The sequence below is a fragment of the Eubalaena glacialis genome, chromosome 4 (assembly GCF_028564815.1).
Source record: "Eubalaena glacialis isolate mEubGla1 chromosome 4, mEubGla1.1.hap2.+ XY, whole genome shotgun sequence".
In the NCBI taxonomy this organism is placed as follows: domain Eukaryota; kingdom Metazoa; phylum Chordata; class Mammalia; order Artiodactyla; family Balaenidae; genus Eubalaena; species Eubalaena glacialis.
The window spans coordinates 186441634-186457398 of NC_083719.1; the positions used below are offsets into that span (position 1 = coordinate 186441634).

The 15765-nt window shown below is 64.8% G+C and overlaps 1 protein-coding gene across 6 annotated transcripts in view; it reads left to right on the plus strand.

Moving 5' to 3' along the window:
* SBNO2 (strawberry notch homolog 2) overlaps window positions 1–15765 on the plus strand; it is a 47244-nt gene that overhangs the window by 6984 nt on the left and 24495 nt on the right. For 3 of the 6 annotated variants that reach the window (XM_061190877.1, XM_061190871.1, XM_061190875.1), the window contains exons 2-4: window positions 9118–9309; window positions 13580–13653; window positions 14250–14358. In XM_061190877.1, coding sequence (XP_061046860.1) covers window positions 9157–9309; window positions 13580–13653; window positions 14250–14358 — 336 coding nt within the window. In that variant the 5' untranslated portion in view covers window positions 9118–9156. Of the gene's footprint in view, window positions 1–1355; window positions 1452–8512; window positions 8620–9117; window positions 9310–13579; window positions 13654–14249; window positions 14359–15765 lie in introns of those variants that run through there. The other 3 variants (XM_061190873.1, XM_061190872.1, XM_061190874.1) reach the window with 2 other exon arrangements.

The window sequence follows — 15765 nt, forward strand, 5'->3', positions numbered from 1 at the left end:
AGGCGGGTGACTCAGGTGAGGGCAATTTCTGAGGCTCTGGGCTTGCCAGCCCCCTGGGGTGGGGGGCAGAGCTAAGGCCTGTCGTTTATATACAGCGACAGGGACTGACTTTGAGAACACGATGCTCAGTGAGAGAAGCCAGATAGAAGGACACACAGTGTGTGATTCCATTGGTGGGAAACATCCAGAACAGGCCAATCCAGAGAGACAGGGAGTGGGTTAGTGGTTGTCAGGGGCTGGGGAGGGGGTGGGGGTGACTGCTGATGGGAGTGAGGTTTCTTTTTGGGGCGACGGAATGTTCTGGAACTAGATGGAGGTGGTGGTTGCAGAAGTCTGTGGATGTACTAAAGGCCACTGAATTGTTCACTTTAAACTGGTGAAGCGTATGGCATGTGAATCGCGTCTCCATAAAACAAAGAAGTGTTTAAAAAAAAGAGAGATAGCAGGGCCTGGCTGAGCCCTCAGATGCCCAGTGCTGCGGCCTGGGGTGAGCGGGCGTCAGCTGGCCCAGAGCGTGGAGGTCTGTCTTCTCCCAGCCCCACAAGGAGGGCAGGGGAGGTGCCGTCTGCCCATCTTATGGTGGGTGAACGAGGCTCCCCTGGGAGCCCCCAAGCCCCAGCTCTGCCCTGACTGCCACCGGCAGGAAGCGGTCTTGCGGGTACGTGGGCTCCTGGTGCAGGGGTGCCTGGGCCGTGGTGGGAGGCCTGGGAGCCCCTCCCTGAAGCCCGGCCCTGTGGGAGGTGGCAGGCCGGGCTGGCCGTGCCCTGGCCCTCCTGTAGGTTCCCCTGATTGGCTGGGACACCCCCACATTCACCCGTTAGGTGACTCGTCCCCTCCGGGTCGGCTCAGCGCTCCCCCCCCCCACCCCATCCCCGTGCAGCCCACGGGGCAGAAAGGGCATCCCCCGCACGGCAGGCAGGGACACCACCAGGGAAGGCATTGAACTTGGCCCCGCTGTGTGCCGGGGACGGAAGCGGGGGCGGGAGTGGGGGCAACGGTCACCCTGCGCCTCCCTGGGGTCCTCAGGCAACCCCTCCCTCCAGGCAGGCGACCGCCCCGCCTTCCCCGCTGGCCTCGCCCCGGGGCTGCGCCCTCTCCCTGCGGGCAGGTACCTCCCTCCCGGTTGGCCTCCGTCCCCATTGCAGCCAGTCCCCAAGTGAAACCGAAAGAGGCCTCGCCGGCCTCGCTGCCAGGTCCACAGCTGGCGCGGGAGCCAGGCCACATTCCGGAAGGCCGGCGCCTTTCCCGGGAGCTGGGGTGGGAGTTGCAGCCCCCGGGTCAGAGGCTGACACAGGAAGCGGGATGGAGGAGGACGGGAGGAGGGAGCGTCTTGGGGCCGCTGGCGCAGTGAGCCTGTATGGCTGTGACTCATCGCCGGATGGGGATGGGGTGAGAATCCCGCGTGGAGTTGGCCGGGAGGCGCCAGGAGCGGGTGTCCCCCAGCACCTGAGGTACGGTGAGGAAAGGCTAGCGCAGGAGCTGGGACAGTGGTGAGGGGCAGGGCGAGCCTGAGTGATTGGCCTCTCCGCCCTCCGCCCTCAGCCCTCACCTCTCGCGGATGACGCAGCCTTGCAGCGTTGGGGGGGCTCGGAGCTCAGCAGGGGCCGCCAGCAGAGCCGCTCAGAGTGTCTGCAAAGCTCTGCGTGGCCTGCATGGCTTGGGGGCGGGGCTCAGCCCTGGGAGCTGCACGGTGGGGGCGTGGGACCCTCCCCACCACCCACTCCCGGCGGGCCGGGGTGCCGGGGTGCCACAGGGCGTCGGGGCCCTCCTGGTGTTGCCTGGAGTATGTCCGCGGGCCGGGGCATTTGGGGGCAGTTCCGTGAGATTCAGGCCTTCCGGAGGCTCAGCCACCGTCCTGGGCACTGGGCTCAGGGTGAGTGAGCCTGCAGGTGGGCGTCGGGTGGCGCTCAGGAGGACCCTGGCGGGGGCGGGGGGGGGAGCTGGGTTGTAACTGGAGAGTCTGGCAGCTCTGCCTCCGGCACCGTGGGCACGAGGAGGAAGGCACCCCATGCTGGGACTGCACCCCAAAATCCAGACCTGCCACTCCCCTTGCAAAACCAGCCCATCTGCAAGACCCGGGCCGCATCCCTGCGCAGACGAGGCCCCGCAGCCCCTCTGTGGCCCTGAGGAGGCTCCCCGGGGGCGTCACCACCTCCAACACCTGTGGGGTGGTACCATGCACAGGGTCAGGCCAGTCCCGACCAGGCTGCCTGTTCACTCATGGGCTGTGTCCTAGCTGGGTTCAGGGGTCGGCTCAGTAACGGCCCCAGAGATGCCCCCGTCCTGGCCCCGGGACCTGCAGACGTGTCACCCCCCACACAAAGGCACTTTGCTGGTGGGATTAAATTAGGGGCCCTGAGATGGGGAGGACCCTGGATTCCCCGGGGGGGCCCAGTGTCATCACAAAGTCCTTATAAGCAGAGGACTTTCTCCATGGAGGCTGAAGGGGACTGAGTCGGAGCTCAAGGGGCCTCCATATGCTGCTGCTGAAGCCGGGCTGCAGCCCCACCCTGCCGACAGGATCAGCACCAAGCCGGGCCTCTGGAGACCCAGAGCCGAGGGCCGGCGAGCTCGCCTGGACTTCTGACCTGCAGGCCTGGGAGAGGGCCTGAGTTTGTGGTTATTCATCGCGACAGGAGAAGCGGACACAGGCTCCATCTGCTGTGATTTGGGGGCGGGTGCCCTTTGGCTTGGGCGAAGGTCTCTTAGGATGTTCTTGGCACCAGGCTGGACCTAAGGAGCCCAAGGAGGGTGCTGACGGGTCTGACCACTCACCTGGGACTAGTGCGACCCGGCTGTGGGCAGCACCAGCCACTGTCTCGCTCCGGACTCTCCGAGGAGCTGGGTAGAGAGACCTGGCGTGCCAGCTGGCCTGAGACACTCCTGTCATCAAGCAGCAAGCGACAGGGGGGACAGACCCTTCTCCCCACAGAACCTGGACAGATTGGGGCACATCAGTGTCAAAGGACTAGGAAGTCAGGCCTGCTGAGATTTGGCTTTAACATCCACTCAGAGGAAGAAGACCTGGGGGTCAGAGGAGACCACAAGCTCAGTGTGTCTAAAGCCTTTTATTTTATTTTAATTATTTTTTATTTTTGGTTGTGTTGGGTCTTCCGTTGCTGTGTGCGGGCTTTCTCTAGTTGCGGCTAGCGGGGGCTACTCTTCGTTGCGGTGCGCGGGCTCTAGGCGTGCGGGCTTCAGTAATTGTGGCTCGCAGGCTCTAGAGTGCAGGCTCAGTAGTTGCGGCGCATGGGCTTAGCTGCTCCGCGGCATGTGGGATCTTCCCAGACCAGGGATCAAACCCGTGTCCCCTGCATTGGCAGGTGGATTCCCAACCACTGTGCCACAAGGGAAGTCCTTCTAAAGCCTTTGAAGACCACGAGTAACCACAAGCCCTGAGCAGGCACTTCCCAGTGGAGGAAGCCCACGTGAAGATGCCCTGCCGCTGTGGGCAGCCGCTCCACACCTGTCCACATGGACGTAGGTTGGAAGGTCCACCAGCAGCAAGGGTGGGCCAGTAGGCACCACAGCTGGAGCTCCATCCTGTGGGCTCTCCCCTGGTAAGGCTGGACCACACCTGGGAGTGGGGACCAGGGATCGGGGCCCCAAGACCCAGGCTCGGTATCCCCAGCTGTGACTAAGGAAGCTCCTGGTCTTCAACCCCATTCCCCGCTGGGCCCTCGGGTGGATACAAAGGGCTACGTGCCCCCAAGCTGTGCCCTCAGGGCTGGTGGGGGGCACTGACTGTCCTCCTGAGGGCTGTAAGGCACTGACAGGTCCTTATAGATTCGGGGCGGCCGCTCTGGGTGTGTGAGTTGCTTTGTGAAGCACCCGCCCTGCCGTGGACCATCAGAGCACCCCAGGCCGGCTGTTCTGTGCCCACATGCGGATGGGTATGTGGGTGCGGACACAGCCAGTGCAGGTGACCCGGGGTCGGTGCCTCTGGGACTCAGCCTGAGGGTCTCCTTTTCTGCATAAACATTCAGCAAATATCGCTGTGTCACCTGGGTCTGGGGTCGGTTCTGCATCCCGGGGTGCAGTTTCTCCTAATGGCTGGCCTTGCCCTCCTGGCCTCTGGTCCGTCCGAGATGCGTGGGGGGAGCCCTGACACCCGCCGCCTGCTTTGCTGGCCGGGGCCTGTCCTCAGGCATGTGCCTGCCCCCGTGGTGGCTCCTGGGGTAGCGGCACCGTCCCTGGGTTGGCGTCTGGGGTCACCGTGCGTGTGCCCCGTGGCCGGCGCCCATGTGGTCTGGCTCTGTTGTGGTCGCCCTCCCCCCAGGGCCTCCTCCGTGCGGCCTGGTGTTGACTGTACCGGGCCGGGGCCGAGGCTCTGATGCTGCGGCCCCATGATGGGGGCGGGGGCCGGGGGGGGGTTGGTCTGTGTCCCAGTAGGCCAGGAGGTTTTGCAAGAGACTGCTTGTCACTTCAGCCACCCGCTGGCAGTGAAGTGTGGGAGCTGGGGGGCCTGCAGATCCTCCCCCCACTGACAGCAGAACTGGAAGTTCGACCCCTGGACTTCTCCGCGGGCCCACCTCGTCCTCCTTGTCCCAGACAATGGGGCTCCCCGTCCCTCCTGGGCGTGTGCTCAGGGGCCGGGCCCTCCCCAGCTCTAGCATCCCAGGGCTGCTGCGTTCGCAGGCCTCCTGGGAACCCGTGGAGGTCCTGGGTCGCACGCTTGGTGCCACCCTCGCCCTGGTCAGTGGTGCGCCCAGCCCCGGGTGGCAGGAATTAGAGCCCAGTGTCAGGGTGGCTCCTTGGCTCTGCTGAATGAAGCGGCTGAAGGAAGCCTCCCCGTCCTGTCCGAGTGTCCGGGGGCGGCCATAACAGCTGACCGCACACTTGGCTTAAACCACAGAGATTTATCCTCTCCCAGCTCTGGAGGCCAGCCGTCTGAGATCAAGGTGTGGCAAGGCTGTGCTCCCTCCAGAGGCTGGGGCGGGGGGCGGCTGCGGGGGGATCCTTCCCGTCTCTTCCAGCTCCTGGGGCTCCAGGTGTCCTGGGCCTGTGGCTGCATCACCCCGGCCTCTGCCTCTGTCTTCACATGGCTTCTCCCTGTGTCTCTCTGTCCCAATTTCCCTCTTATAAAGGCACAGTCTTTGCGTTAGGGCCGCCCTACTGCAGTACAACCCCATCTTAACTGATTTCATCTGTGAAGACCCTGTTTCTAAATGAGGGCCTATTCCCAGGTTCCTGGTGGACGTGAACTTGGGGGACACCAGTCTTTCCAGCATCCCTCCTCTGTCCCACCACCTCCCTCCTGCACACTGGGCCCTGTCCGCCAAATCCCTGTACCCCCATCGCTCACCAGCTGGCCCTGTGTCCCCATGCGTCCCACCCGAGTACCTGGCCTGGTCAGTTGGTGGGGAGGCCCCTGAGGCTTCCCTTGGGACCCTCCCCCACCCCTCCCCCTCCCTTTCCGGCCTGTCTATGGAGGTGACTGTCCAGGGGCACGTGCCCTCCTGGGGGTCCTGACATAGCCGAGTGGTGCCAGCCAGCCCAGGTGGGACCTCAGTGCGTGGCCGGTGCCCCCAGGACAGGGCCCCATCCCCTTGCCCAAGCATCCCTGTCGCTCTGTCCCTCCGACTTCAGCACGGAGCCTCTCCGGGCGCCCCCACTGGGGACTGACCCCAGGCTGGCTCTGACCAGCAGGGCGAGGAGCGAGCTCCCCACCCCGGCCCTCCCCCAGATACCCCGGTCAGCCCAGTCGGGGCCCGGCCAGGCCTCCCGATTCCACCAGGGCCTCTGTCCCCGCCAGCCCCCCACTCTGCCCCCCGTCCCAGGATCCCAGGGCCATTGCTCAGAGCCCAGTGGAGGGGTGGCCAGAGGGGCTGCCATCCTGTGGCCTGGAGGAGGCCGGCAGGTCCCTGATGCCTGGAGACGCGGTTCCTGGGGGGCCTGATAACAAGTGGCCAGTGGGGCCCAGGCACCACCCGGCAGGGGGTCCGGGCGGCCGGTTCTGAGGGTGCTTGGGGGGCTGAGCCAGTAGCACGCATCTTGGGGTGAGACCCAGCGGCCTGCCCTGGGGACACCAGCCCCACAGTGAGGTCCAGCCGGGGTGACGGGGCGAAGTGGGCTCAGCCAAGAGGCAGGGATGGCCGTGGTCACCCGCCAGCTGGGCGCACCCCGGGGGTCCGGCTGTCCCAGATCTCGCCTCTTCCCACGTTCCGCATCCCACCCCCCCCCCATCGTCTGGTCTGGGCCACCAATTCTTTGATCTTTCTCTTTTACAATGACTCATTCGAAACCTGATCTCAAAAGGAAATCCTGCAACTCAAAGCTGGGTGAAGTGTGGGCCCCTCCCCGAGAGCACCTTGTGGACACCCACGCGGCACGTGTCATGGGGCTCACGTCTAAAAATACACTCTGACCCGGCCTCCTTCAGTCCCAAGGCCCCACCTGGTGGGGTCGATCCTGGGCGGCTGGAAGCCCCCCAGGGACGTGGTGAGGTCACCCTCCGCAGCTCTGGGGCTGGCGACAGGGTCCTGAGCCCGGGGCGGGGCGGGGCTGGGTGGGGCTGCTCAGCAGAGGTCGGAAAGTGAGGGGATGGGTGTTTGAGGGCGGCTGCCCCAGTGCCAGCACTGGGGGGACGGGGGAGCAGGAAGCCAAGACTGTGGAGGTGGGGGCGGGGAGATGACCTTGGGCCTGGGCATCGAAGGACAGGGACACCAAAGGGGTGGCCCTGGGGGCATGGGGATGGCGGTGGGCACAGTGTTGACCCCTCCCCAGCCCCCGACAACTGCTCTCTGTCTGTGGATCTGCCTGTTCTGGACGTTTCCCATCAATGGAATCACACACTGTTGTCCTCCTGTGTCTGGCTTCTCTCACTGAGCATCGTGTTCTCAGGGTCTGTCCACGTTGTAGCGAGTGTTAGGGCTTCACCCCTTTGCATGGCTGCGTGATGCTCTCGTGTGTGGAGGGACCACGTGTTTATCCATCATCCGCTGGTGGGCACTCGGGCTGTGTCCACCTTTTGGCTGCTGTGGTGACTTTAACCGTGTGAGGAGCTGCCGACCCCCAGGCGGCACCACGTTCACTGTCACGCGCCGCGTCTCCCCTGCCCCATCCCGGATAATGGTGCCCAGCAGACACCTTGACTCGCAACCACGTCGCTCCCCTCCCCACACCCCCCTCCGGGTCCTGGTCTGAACCCCCTGCTTGGCGGGGTCCCCAAGGCATGCCCCCCGCCCTGTGTCTTTGAGAGGACAGGACGTACAGGCTCCATTACAGGAACTCCCACCCAGTCATGGAGCCCTCGCTGCGGGGACAGACCTCTTTTGCTGGGGGAACGTGATGCCCTGGATGGCAGGTGATGGTGTGGGGCCTGAGCCTGCTGGGGCTGCCACTCAGGACAGGGGCCACGGGGGCCACGCAGGCCTGGCCTGCTGTCGGTGGGGGTTCCTCGGGCACAGCGCACCCTGGGGACGGCCCGGGGTCCCCCTCCCATGCTTTTCGGCCGTGGGCTCTGGATGGTGCTTCCCAAGAAAGCAGCCCTGCCCTCCGCGGCCGCAGAGCCCGAAGGTGCCCGCGAGTGGGCCGGGGTCGGCCGTGCTCAGGGTGTGGCTGCCGAGAGAGGGACGCTGTGGCAGCAGGGGTGTCAGTGGGGTTAGTGGGGGTCTCAGGCAGAGACACATCCCCTGCAGTTGCTGCAGACAAGGGACCCCAGGGACACAGCGAGCCGGCCTGCTTTCCGTCCCAGGTGGATCCGCTGAGGGCTCCCACGAATCAAGGAGCTTCCCGGGGCCTCCGCGGAGGCAGCGGTCACTGGAGTGGCTCGGGATCTCGGAGGCTCTGGGCTCCACTGAGCGCCAGATGAGCCTGTGCTCATACCCGAGCAGCCGATCCTCCCGATGGCCAAACCGAAGCTCAGAGGAGCTCAGGCGCCCCGAGTTGTGGGAGGTTCTCCGACCCTTAGACGCGGAGCTGGGCTTTGACGGTCCGCCCGACCAAGACCGTGGGTCCCAGAGCAGCCTCGCATTCCTCCTCCTCCGCCGAGTCCGGCCTGCAGGAGGTTGGGGGCCGTGGCACTGGCGGCCGGCCAGCAGCTGGAGCCCAAGGCCTGAGCAGAGCGGGGCGGCCCGGCCCCCGCTGCCTTCCTGAATGGCTGGACGCAGCTGTGGGCTGTGGCCCGGCCCCCGGGCCCCTTTCCCTCTGGGCCGCAGGGCGAGGCGCGCACGGGCGGCCCAGCCCGTGCAGGCGGCCCTCCCCGCCCCCACGGGATTGCACAAGCTGCCCGTGTGCGGCAGTGATTACTGGAAGTCCCGAGGATTTCTTCACTCAGGGCTTGGCCGGGAGCGCCAGCCGCCTCCCCTTCCTGCCTCCCTGGGTGATTAACATCCTGGGGCTGCTCCCCGAGGCGTGCTCCGCCAGCCTGGGGTCCCTGCTATCCGTGGCGGGCGATGGGGCCTGGGGGACCGGGGTCCCAGGCCACAGGCGGGTGCGAATGGGGGGGATCGCGTGGGGCTAGGTTGGCCCCTGCAGCTTTTCCCAGCTGGGTGTCTGCCCTCCTTCTCAGTGAGGACCCTGTGCGACCTTAGCCCCATCCGGGTCTGGGGGCTCTTCTCCACTCAGCTTGGCCCCAACCACCCGGAGACCCTCGGCAAGCCTGACCTGGTGGCAGAGGTATGGGGCTGCCCGGCCCCGGTGGGCCCCCCAGCTCAGAGCTGCCCGCTGGCCGGGCTTCCTCTTTGCCAGACATGCTAGGCACAGAGAGCCGTGGGTGCGCACCCCCACGGCTCATGCTGGGCTCCCAGGGCTCGAGGCCCACTTTGTGGGTGGAGGGAGCAGCCCCCGGCCAACATTATTCAGGGGCCTGAGAACGAGGGCGGGAGAGCGGCGGGGCCTGGCCACCCGGAAGGGGCTGCCCTCACCCTGGAGGTCCCAGCCTGTGTCCCTAGGAGGGGGGTGGCCAGACAGCAGGAGGGCCACCCCGGCAGCACTGCGGTGCTGGGAGCGTCAGCTTGCCCCCCGCGTGGATGGGGCAGTCGGAGGGGCTGGGGGGACATCTGCGGGGTCCCCTGGGGGTTCCGCCACCCCTTAGCCTGCTGACCCTGTCCCTGGAGGGCGCCCTCCCCTGTCGGAATCAGAGGGCAACCTCAGGACATGCATGTCTTTCCCCAGGTCATGATGCCGCCACCACGGAGCAAGAAGCCCAGATAGATGCCCCTGCGGCCCGGCTCGTGGAGCCCCCCGATGCTGGCAGTGGGGCCCACCATGGACGGGGAGTTCCCTCCGCACGAGCCTCCGCCAGCTGGCAGCGTCCTGTACAGCCCGCCGCCCCTGCAGACCCCGCTGTGCGGGCCCAGCGTCCAGGTGAGCCCCAGCCCTCAGGGTCTCCTCCCGGCCCCTCGGCTCCTCCCTGGTGCCTCAAGCCCATATCCCAGCCCCCAGGTTTGCAGGCAGGACCCTCGGGGGGCTCCCGTCGCCCCCGAGTCCCTCACGTGTTAGCCGTGAGGTTTCTCCTGCCAAGGCCTCGGCTGGCCCTCAGGGGACGCTCGGCCCAGGCGGCTGCCCTCACCTGCCCTCACCTGCGGGACATCGAGGGCTTCGACCGCTGCGGCAGGTCACACTCGTCCGCTCTGCTTCATCGCTTCTTTCTTCTTACTTTATGAGACTTTATTTCTTAAGCAGTTCTAGGTTTACAGGAAAATGGCACAGCAAGTTCCTGTACACCTCTCCCCTCCACACTTCCCCACTGTTAACATCTCACACTCGTGGGTGTGCTGTGTTCCAAACTGGGAGCCGGTGCTGACCCAGCATCATTACCTAAGGGCCACAGTGACATTCGGTTCACTCTTGGTGTTGGATGTTCTGTGGGTTTTGACAGATGTCAGATGACCCGCATCCACCATTACGGCGTCACACAGCGTAGTTTCACTGCCCTAAAACCCCTCTGGTCCCCACCTGTCCATCCCTCCTCCCCCCAAGCCCCGCATTGCTGATCCTAACCCCGGCTCCAGAGACCTGCCTTTTCCAGAATGTCCCAGAGTTGGAATCACAGTGTGTAGCCTTTTCAGATCTGCTTCTTCCACTTAGCGATGTGTATTTAGGGTTCCTCCGAGACTTTTCCTGGCTTCATAGCCCATTTCTTTTTAGCACTAAACAACTTCCCATCGTCCGCATGTCCCACGGTTGCTTCCACCCACTGAGGGACAACTCGCTTGCTTCCAAGCTCTGATGGCTGCTATAAGAGTACCGTGAGTGGTAAAACGACCCTAGGGGCCGGGCCTCCTCATATCACAGAAGGTACAAGAGGCCTCGCGAAGAGAAGTGTCCAGAATCCTCCAGCGAGTCAGCCCTGGAGCCAAACGGGGGCTCTTTCTCTGCAGAAAAGGAAAGAAGCCGAGCTTCTCGGTGCGGAGACTTGAGCTGCCGGGTGGGGAGACCAGATGGGGTGCGGGCGCCAGTGGGCCGCGTGGGCTGCGGCAGTGACGCGCACACCTGCATGGGGAGAGAGCGCGAGGATCCAGCTTGGGGTTGGGAGAAGCCGGGCCCTGGGCCTCGGGGCCCAAGTGGAGCTCCGGGTTGAGGGTCCAGAGCCGTCATGGGGCGTCCCAGGCCCCAGACTGTAGCATCAGACGGGGCTGGGAGGTGCACGCAAACCCAGGACTCACTCCGTGCCCGGCTGTGCCCACAAGGCACCCTAACGGGGCAGAGCACAGTGCCAAGCCACATCGAGCAGGCCTTGCCAGTTGGCAGGGAGGGAGCAAAAGCGGGTCACAGCTGCAGACCCGCCCACAGCTTCCAAGCCTCGGCTGATGGCCAGAGCCTCCGGCCAGGGTCCCGGGCGCACGTGTGCCAGGCCAGCTGTGCCCACGGGGCCCCTGCCCTCCTCAGCCCCCGCCTCCCTCCAAGCCTCTGCCCGCCCGCGCCCGCCCTGAGGCTCTCGGATGCCCCGGTGGCATCCCACACGCGGCACAAAGTGTGCTCCTTCCTCGGGTGCTATGTCGCCCTGTTTCGCGGGCTTGGAGCACGCGCTTGTCATTCTTACAACGCCTCAGGATTCCTCCTCCTCAGCATCCCATCATTTGCCTAATTATTTTCCTGTTGTTGGGCCTTTGGGGTGACTCCAGTTTTTTCTGCCGCTATAAATAGCGCCACCGCGTTCCCCCCCCCCCCCGGATGAGTCCCTGGGGGTGTGTTTCTGGAATAGAATTCCTGGGTCAGAGCGAGCCCCGGCTCGGGCGGGTTTGCAGAGGATGGAGCTGTTCCACAGGGAATGGGCTCCTGCCATGTCCCGTGGTGGTGACCCAGGAAGCCAACTGAGGACCAGGACATGAGCTCTGTCTGGACAGCCCGTGTGGACCAGAGGGGCTCAGACACTGGAATTGGGGGAGGGATGTTTGGAACAAGATAGGGACCCTTTTACAAGGGAGGTGCCGCGTGGAGCCCGACCTTGGCTCCAAGCCCCACCCCGGGCAGTCAGAGCCAGCAGGGCAGGCTCCCCGGTGCCCTCCAGGGCTCAGGCAGTGCACAGAGCCTGTTCCTCTCGGGCCACCGAACGTGGGGGTTGCCCCTCAGGCCACACTGGGCCTGGCCCAAGAGTGACCAGAAGCCCGGGCAGCCTGTGTAGGCTGCAGGCATCAGTGTTGGCACCGTGCTCCTTACTTCTCCTCTCTTGTGTCCTGGCTGAACCAAGCTTGTAAGGAGGATCCCAGGGTGGAGCAGGCGGGGAGTGGAGCTGGCCCCAGGGCTGCCTGGCAGGGACATGCCCCCAGGACTGTCAGTGTCCCTAAGGTGGCCAGATTTAGCAAATAAAAATATAGAGTCCGGTGAAATTTAAGTTTCACATAAACAAAAATAAAATTTTAGTACGTGTGTGTTCCACACAGTATTTACACTAAAAATTATCTTTTGTTTATCAGAAATTCCAATTCCTGTTTTTTATCTGGCAGCCCTATGTTATCTGCTGCCCTTTCTGCCCTAGCAGGAATATCATCTTCCTTCATCAGTTTGCACATGGCCTAGGAAGCTTCTGGCTAATCTCCCAGGGCCTGCTCCTTCCCAGAAGAGGGCCAGCCTCTGTCTCCAGGCAGGCTCTGATTGGCTAGCTGGGGAAGGGGCCCATCTTTGGACTAATCAGGTCCCACAGGCCTGCCCTGTGAAGGTGGAGTCACCCCTCTGGCTGCAAGTGTAAAATCCCGAGGAAGGCTCTGATTGGCTGGCCATGCTGTACCACCCCTGTGGGGTGGGGCTGGATGTCCTTGGTTGGCAGCCTTGCCAGAGCAACGTGCTGGGGGAGGAGGTTGGGGTGCTGGGTAGACAAAGTCATAAGGGACCCTCCCAGCCTGAGGCCTCAAACTCCTCAAGGACCTGGGGGGTCCCCTGGTCTGGGAGCTCCACAGGGACTGCCCCAGGCCCAGTCTGGGTGCAGGTGGAGAAGGTTGGTGAGCAAGGGGCCCCTCGGTGCCCCCCTCCCTGGCTGCCCCCTTCTGGGCCCAGACTAGAGCCTGGACTGGCCTCTAGTTTGGAGGCCAAGGGACCTCCACCAGTCGATACCATCTCACCACATCTCCTTCATGCCTCTTCTCTGAGCTGGACCGTGGGGAAGCAGGCGGGGCCCTGTGGGCAGCCCAGGGCTGGGGGCACAGTAATGGAAAGTGGGTCTGGCAACCCCCTTGGCACAGAGGGGCGGTCCCAGCCCCCCAGCCTGGTTCTGGGCCGGTACTAGGTCAGTGAGTCCCCAGGGGGGGGCCTTGTGTGGCCAGGGCTGGCACAAGCGGGCACGGCAACTGCAGCCAGCGGACCTCCCTGATGGAGTTTCACGTGGCCAGCGGCCCGTTTAGGACAGGGATGCAGCACCCCAATTCTACAGAGGGTGTGAGTGTCCACAGCCCTACCCCTCAAGCCAGTCCTGGCACATGCTTCCCCTGCTGACTTCAGGCTCACCTTGCAGCCACCCTCCCTCCCCCTGGTGTTTCCTAAAGCAGGTTCCCCGGAACCCCTGCCTGTGCCTCACTCTTGGGCCACACGGGCTTGGCCTCTGGGAGCTCTGAGAAGGCCGGGCTTCAGACCTGCCTGGAAGGGTTGGGCTGCGAGAGTCTGGCTGGGACAGGGCCGTCCACGGTCCTGGTGGGAGCCCGTCACCCTGGCCTCAGCCCCCGCCCCTCTGAGAAGTCCCCTGCCCCTCTCCCCCACCCACCCGCTGGCAGGCTGCGCGTCTCGCTCATGGGTGCTGGCCCAGGAGGGACTCTTGCTGTCTTGCTTTACACAGGGTCCCCTCCTCCACTTTCTAGAACGCAGGCGTCCAGCCTGGGCTCCCCAGGCCCTGCAGGGATTCTGGGGGCCCTGCCAGTCCAGAGTCGTGGCCACGCCCACCATCCCCTCCCCAGCTGGTCCCCAGCGCTGCTTGTGTACTGACCAAAGCCTTCCTCTTCACCACAGCCCTCTGGGTGGGTTCTTCCGTGCACACGGGGAAACCGAGGCACCGGTGACCCAGCTGGGAAGCCCCTGGGTAGGCGGGCTCAGTGCTCTCTGGAGCCTGCCCCAGGGCAGTGCAGCGGTGGGGGGGGTGATGGGGGGGAGGAGGGCCAGGGACCCTGCCCTCCTGTCCTCTCCCCTGACGCCCGCCACTCTGTCTCAGGATGCCATGCTGCATTACCCCTGGTGGAACAGCTTCTCGCCCACGCCATACCCAGCCTTCTCCAGCGAAAGCCAGTAAGTGCCCAGCCACACTGCGTCCTGCTGGGGGGGTCCCCCCCTTGCAGGGGCTTCGCTCTGCCTCCTCATCCCGCAGTCATGGGCTAAAGAAAACTAGAGCTCTCAGTCAGGAGGGCTGTGGGCCAGGCCCTGGCCGCATGGGGAGAGCTGAGACTGACCTGCTGTGGTCTGTCTAGCGAGAACTCTCCAGGGAAGAGGGCAGAGGTAGTGGGGACGAGGGGGCCAGGAAGGGCTCTACTGTGGAGGGGACACCAGGTGGTGGTGAGAAACTTCAGGGGTGAAAGGAGCCGGGAGGGCAGCTTCCCCATGGAGGGCATCAGCAAGCTGGGTTTTGAAGGGTAAGTAGGAGTTTGCCAAGAGAGCACGCCTGGTACCAGGCCAAGGAATGGCCTATGCAAAGGGCACGGAAGCACACGTAGCCAGAGCCTCGAGATTCTTCTGGGGAGCCGTGTCCAGAGACATGGGTGCGTGGGCCCCTCCTGAGTGGAGTTTCTGAGGCGCCGGAGTTGTTCCTGCCGGCCTGTCCTGCACCTGGGGTGGGCAGGCAGTGCCCCCGTCACGCCTGCTGGCTCAGCTTCCTTCTCCGCCTCCAGCCAGTTCATGAACTCCTCCTTCATTGTGGGCCAGCCCTGCATGGACACCAGCTATGGCCCTGCAGCCGCCACCCCCAGCTTCCCGCCAAAGAGCAGCGACTTTCCTCAGGTAGGAGACCTCGGCTGGGCCGTGCCCCACGTGGGGTGTCAGTGCTGGGGGACTGGGCTTGTTTGGGGGACGGGCTGGTGTGACTTCCCCGCAGCAGACGGGGGCGCCGGGTCGGAGGTCACGTAACCGAGGCTGGGGGCCCAGCTGCGCTCCTGCCCGTCTGCGGGTTATGGGGCCACATCTCGAGCGTCCGATTGCCTCGCCCAGACCTGTACTTGCTCCATCTGGGCGCCCTAGCGCCTTGGTGGGGTCCACGTTCCCGGCGCCCCCCCAAGGCCGGAGTGACGCCCAATCAGGTCGAAACAGCATAGTGAGCATTTATGTCCCCGAAACAGCAGCCGCTTGACGAACGTGAACCCCTCGAGTTGGAGGAAAGGAGGACGTCTGACCTCGATCTTTTGGGGGACGCCAGGCAGCTCAGCCCCCAGGGAGTCAGGCGGACCCCGCCTTGCAGCCTTGTCCGCGGGGTTCACAAGTGGGTCCCACACCTCTGTCCCGCACAGCAGCCGTCGAGCCTGAGAGCCTCAGAGGGGGTTTGCGGGAAGGAGCCCAGCAATGTTGTGGGGTGACCCCGACCCGGGGGCAGGAAGTGGGGGCAACAGGGGCTGAGTGGCGCCGGGTTTCCCTTGGAAAGTTGAAACCCTCGGCAGCTTCTGTGCTGGCCTCTGTGTCTGGGCTGCCTCGGCGCTCAGTTTGGGAAGCATCCAGGTGGGCCCGCCAGGGAGTGGGGTGTCAGGCGCTCAGCTCCCCTGAGCCTCAGTTTCCTTCTGTAAAGTGGGGGCTCATGGGCCCCACCAGGTGACAGGCCGAGGGAGGCCATGGCACACACGGGCCGGTGCAGACCTGCTGGACTCACTTGGACCAAGGCCAGGGCCGTTCAGACCGGCCCACACTCACCGGGGCAGCAGCAGGACCGGGCAGAGAACCGGACTGAGGGGTGTGTGCTGCGGTGACAGCATCCCCCCAAATCCAGGCCCTCCCGAGACCTCACGACAAGACCCTACTTGGCCGTCAGGTCTTTGCGGGTGTGATTAGGTAGACGGAGCTGAGGTCCTCCCAGTTAGGGTGGCCCTGAACCCGCTGGGGGTCCCTGTGGAGACACAGCCGCGGGGGCCGGGGTGGGGGGCAGGCACGTGGCCAGGGAGGTGGAGCCCGGGTGCTGGGGAGGCGGGGGACCCCAGAGCCTGGGGGGCACAGCCCCGCTACACCGTACCCTGGACGTCTGCCCTGAGCTGCCCTGTCAGTGACCCTTTGTGGCCACCCAGGAAGCGATACGGCTGGGCCTCGTGGCGACGGGAGCAGAGCCTGCCCCTCGGGAGCCCCAAGTCCCCCAGGGTGAGGGCGAGGGCCGTGGGGCAGGGACAGCAGGCCCATGGTCGCAGCCTCCCTGCCTCTACAGAGGCATAC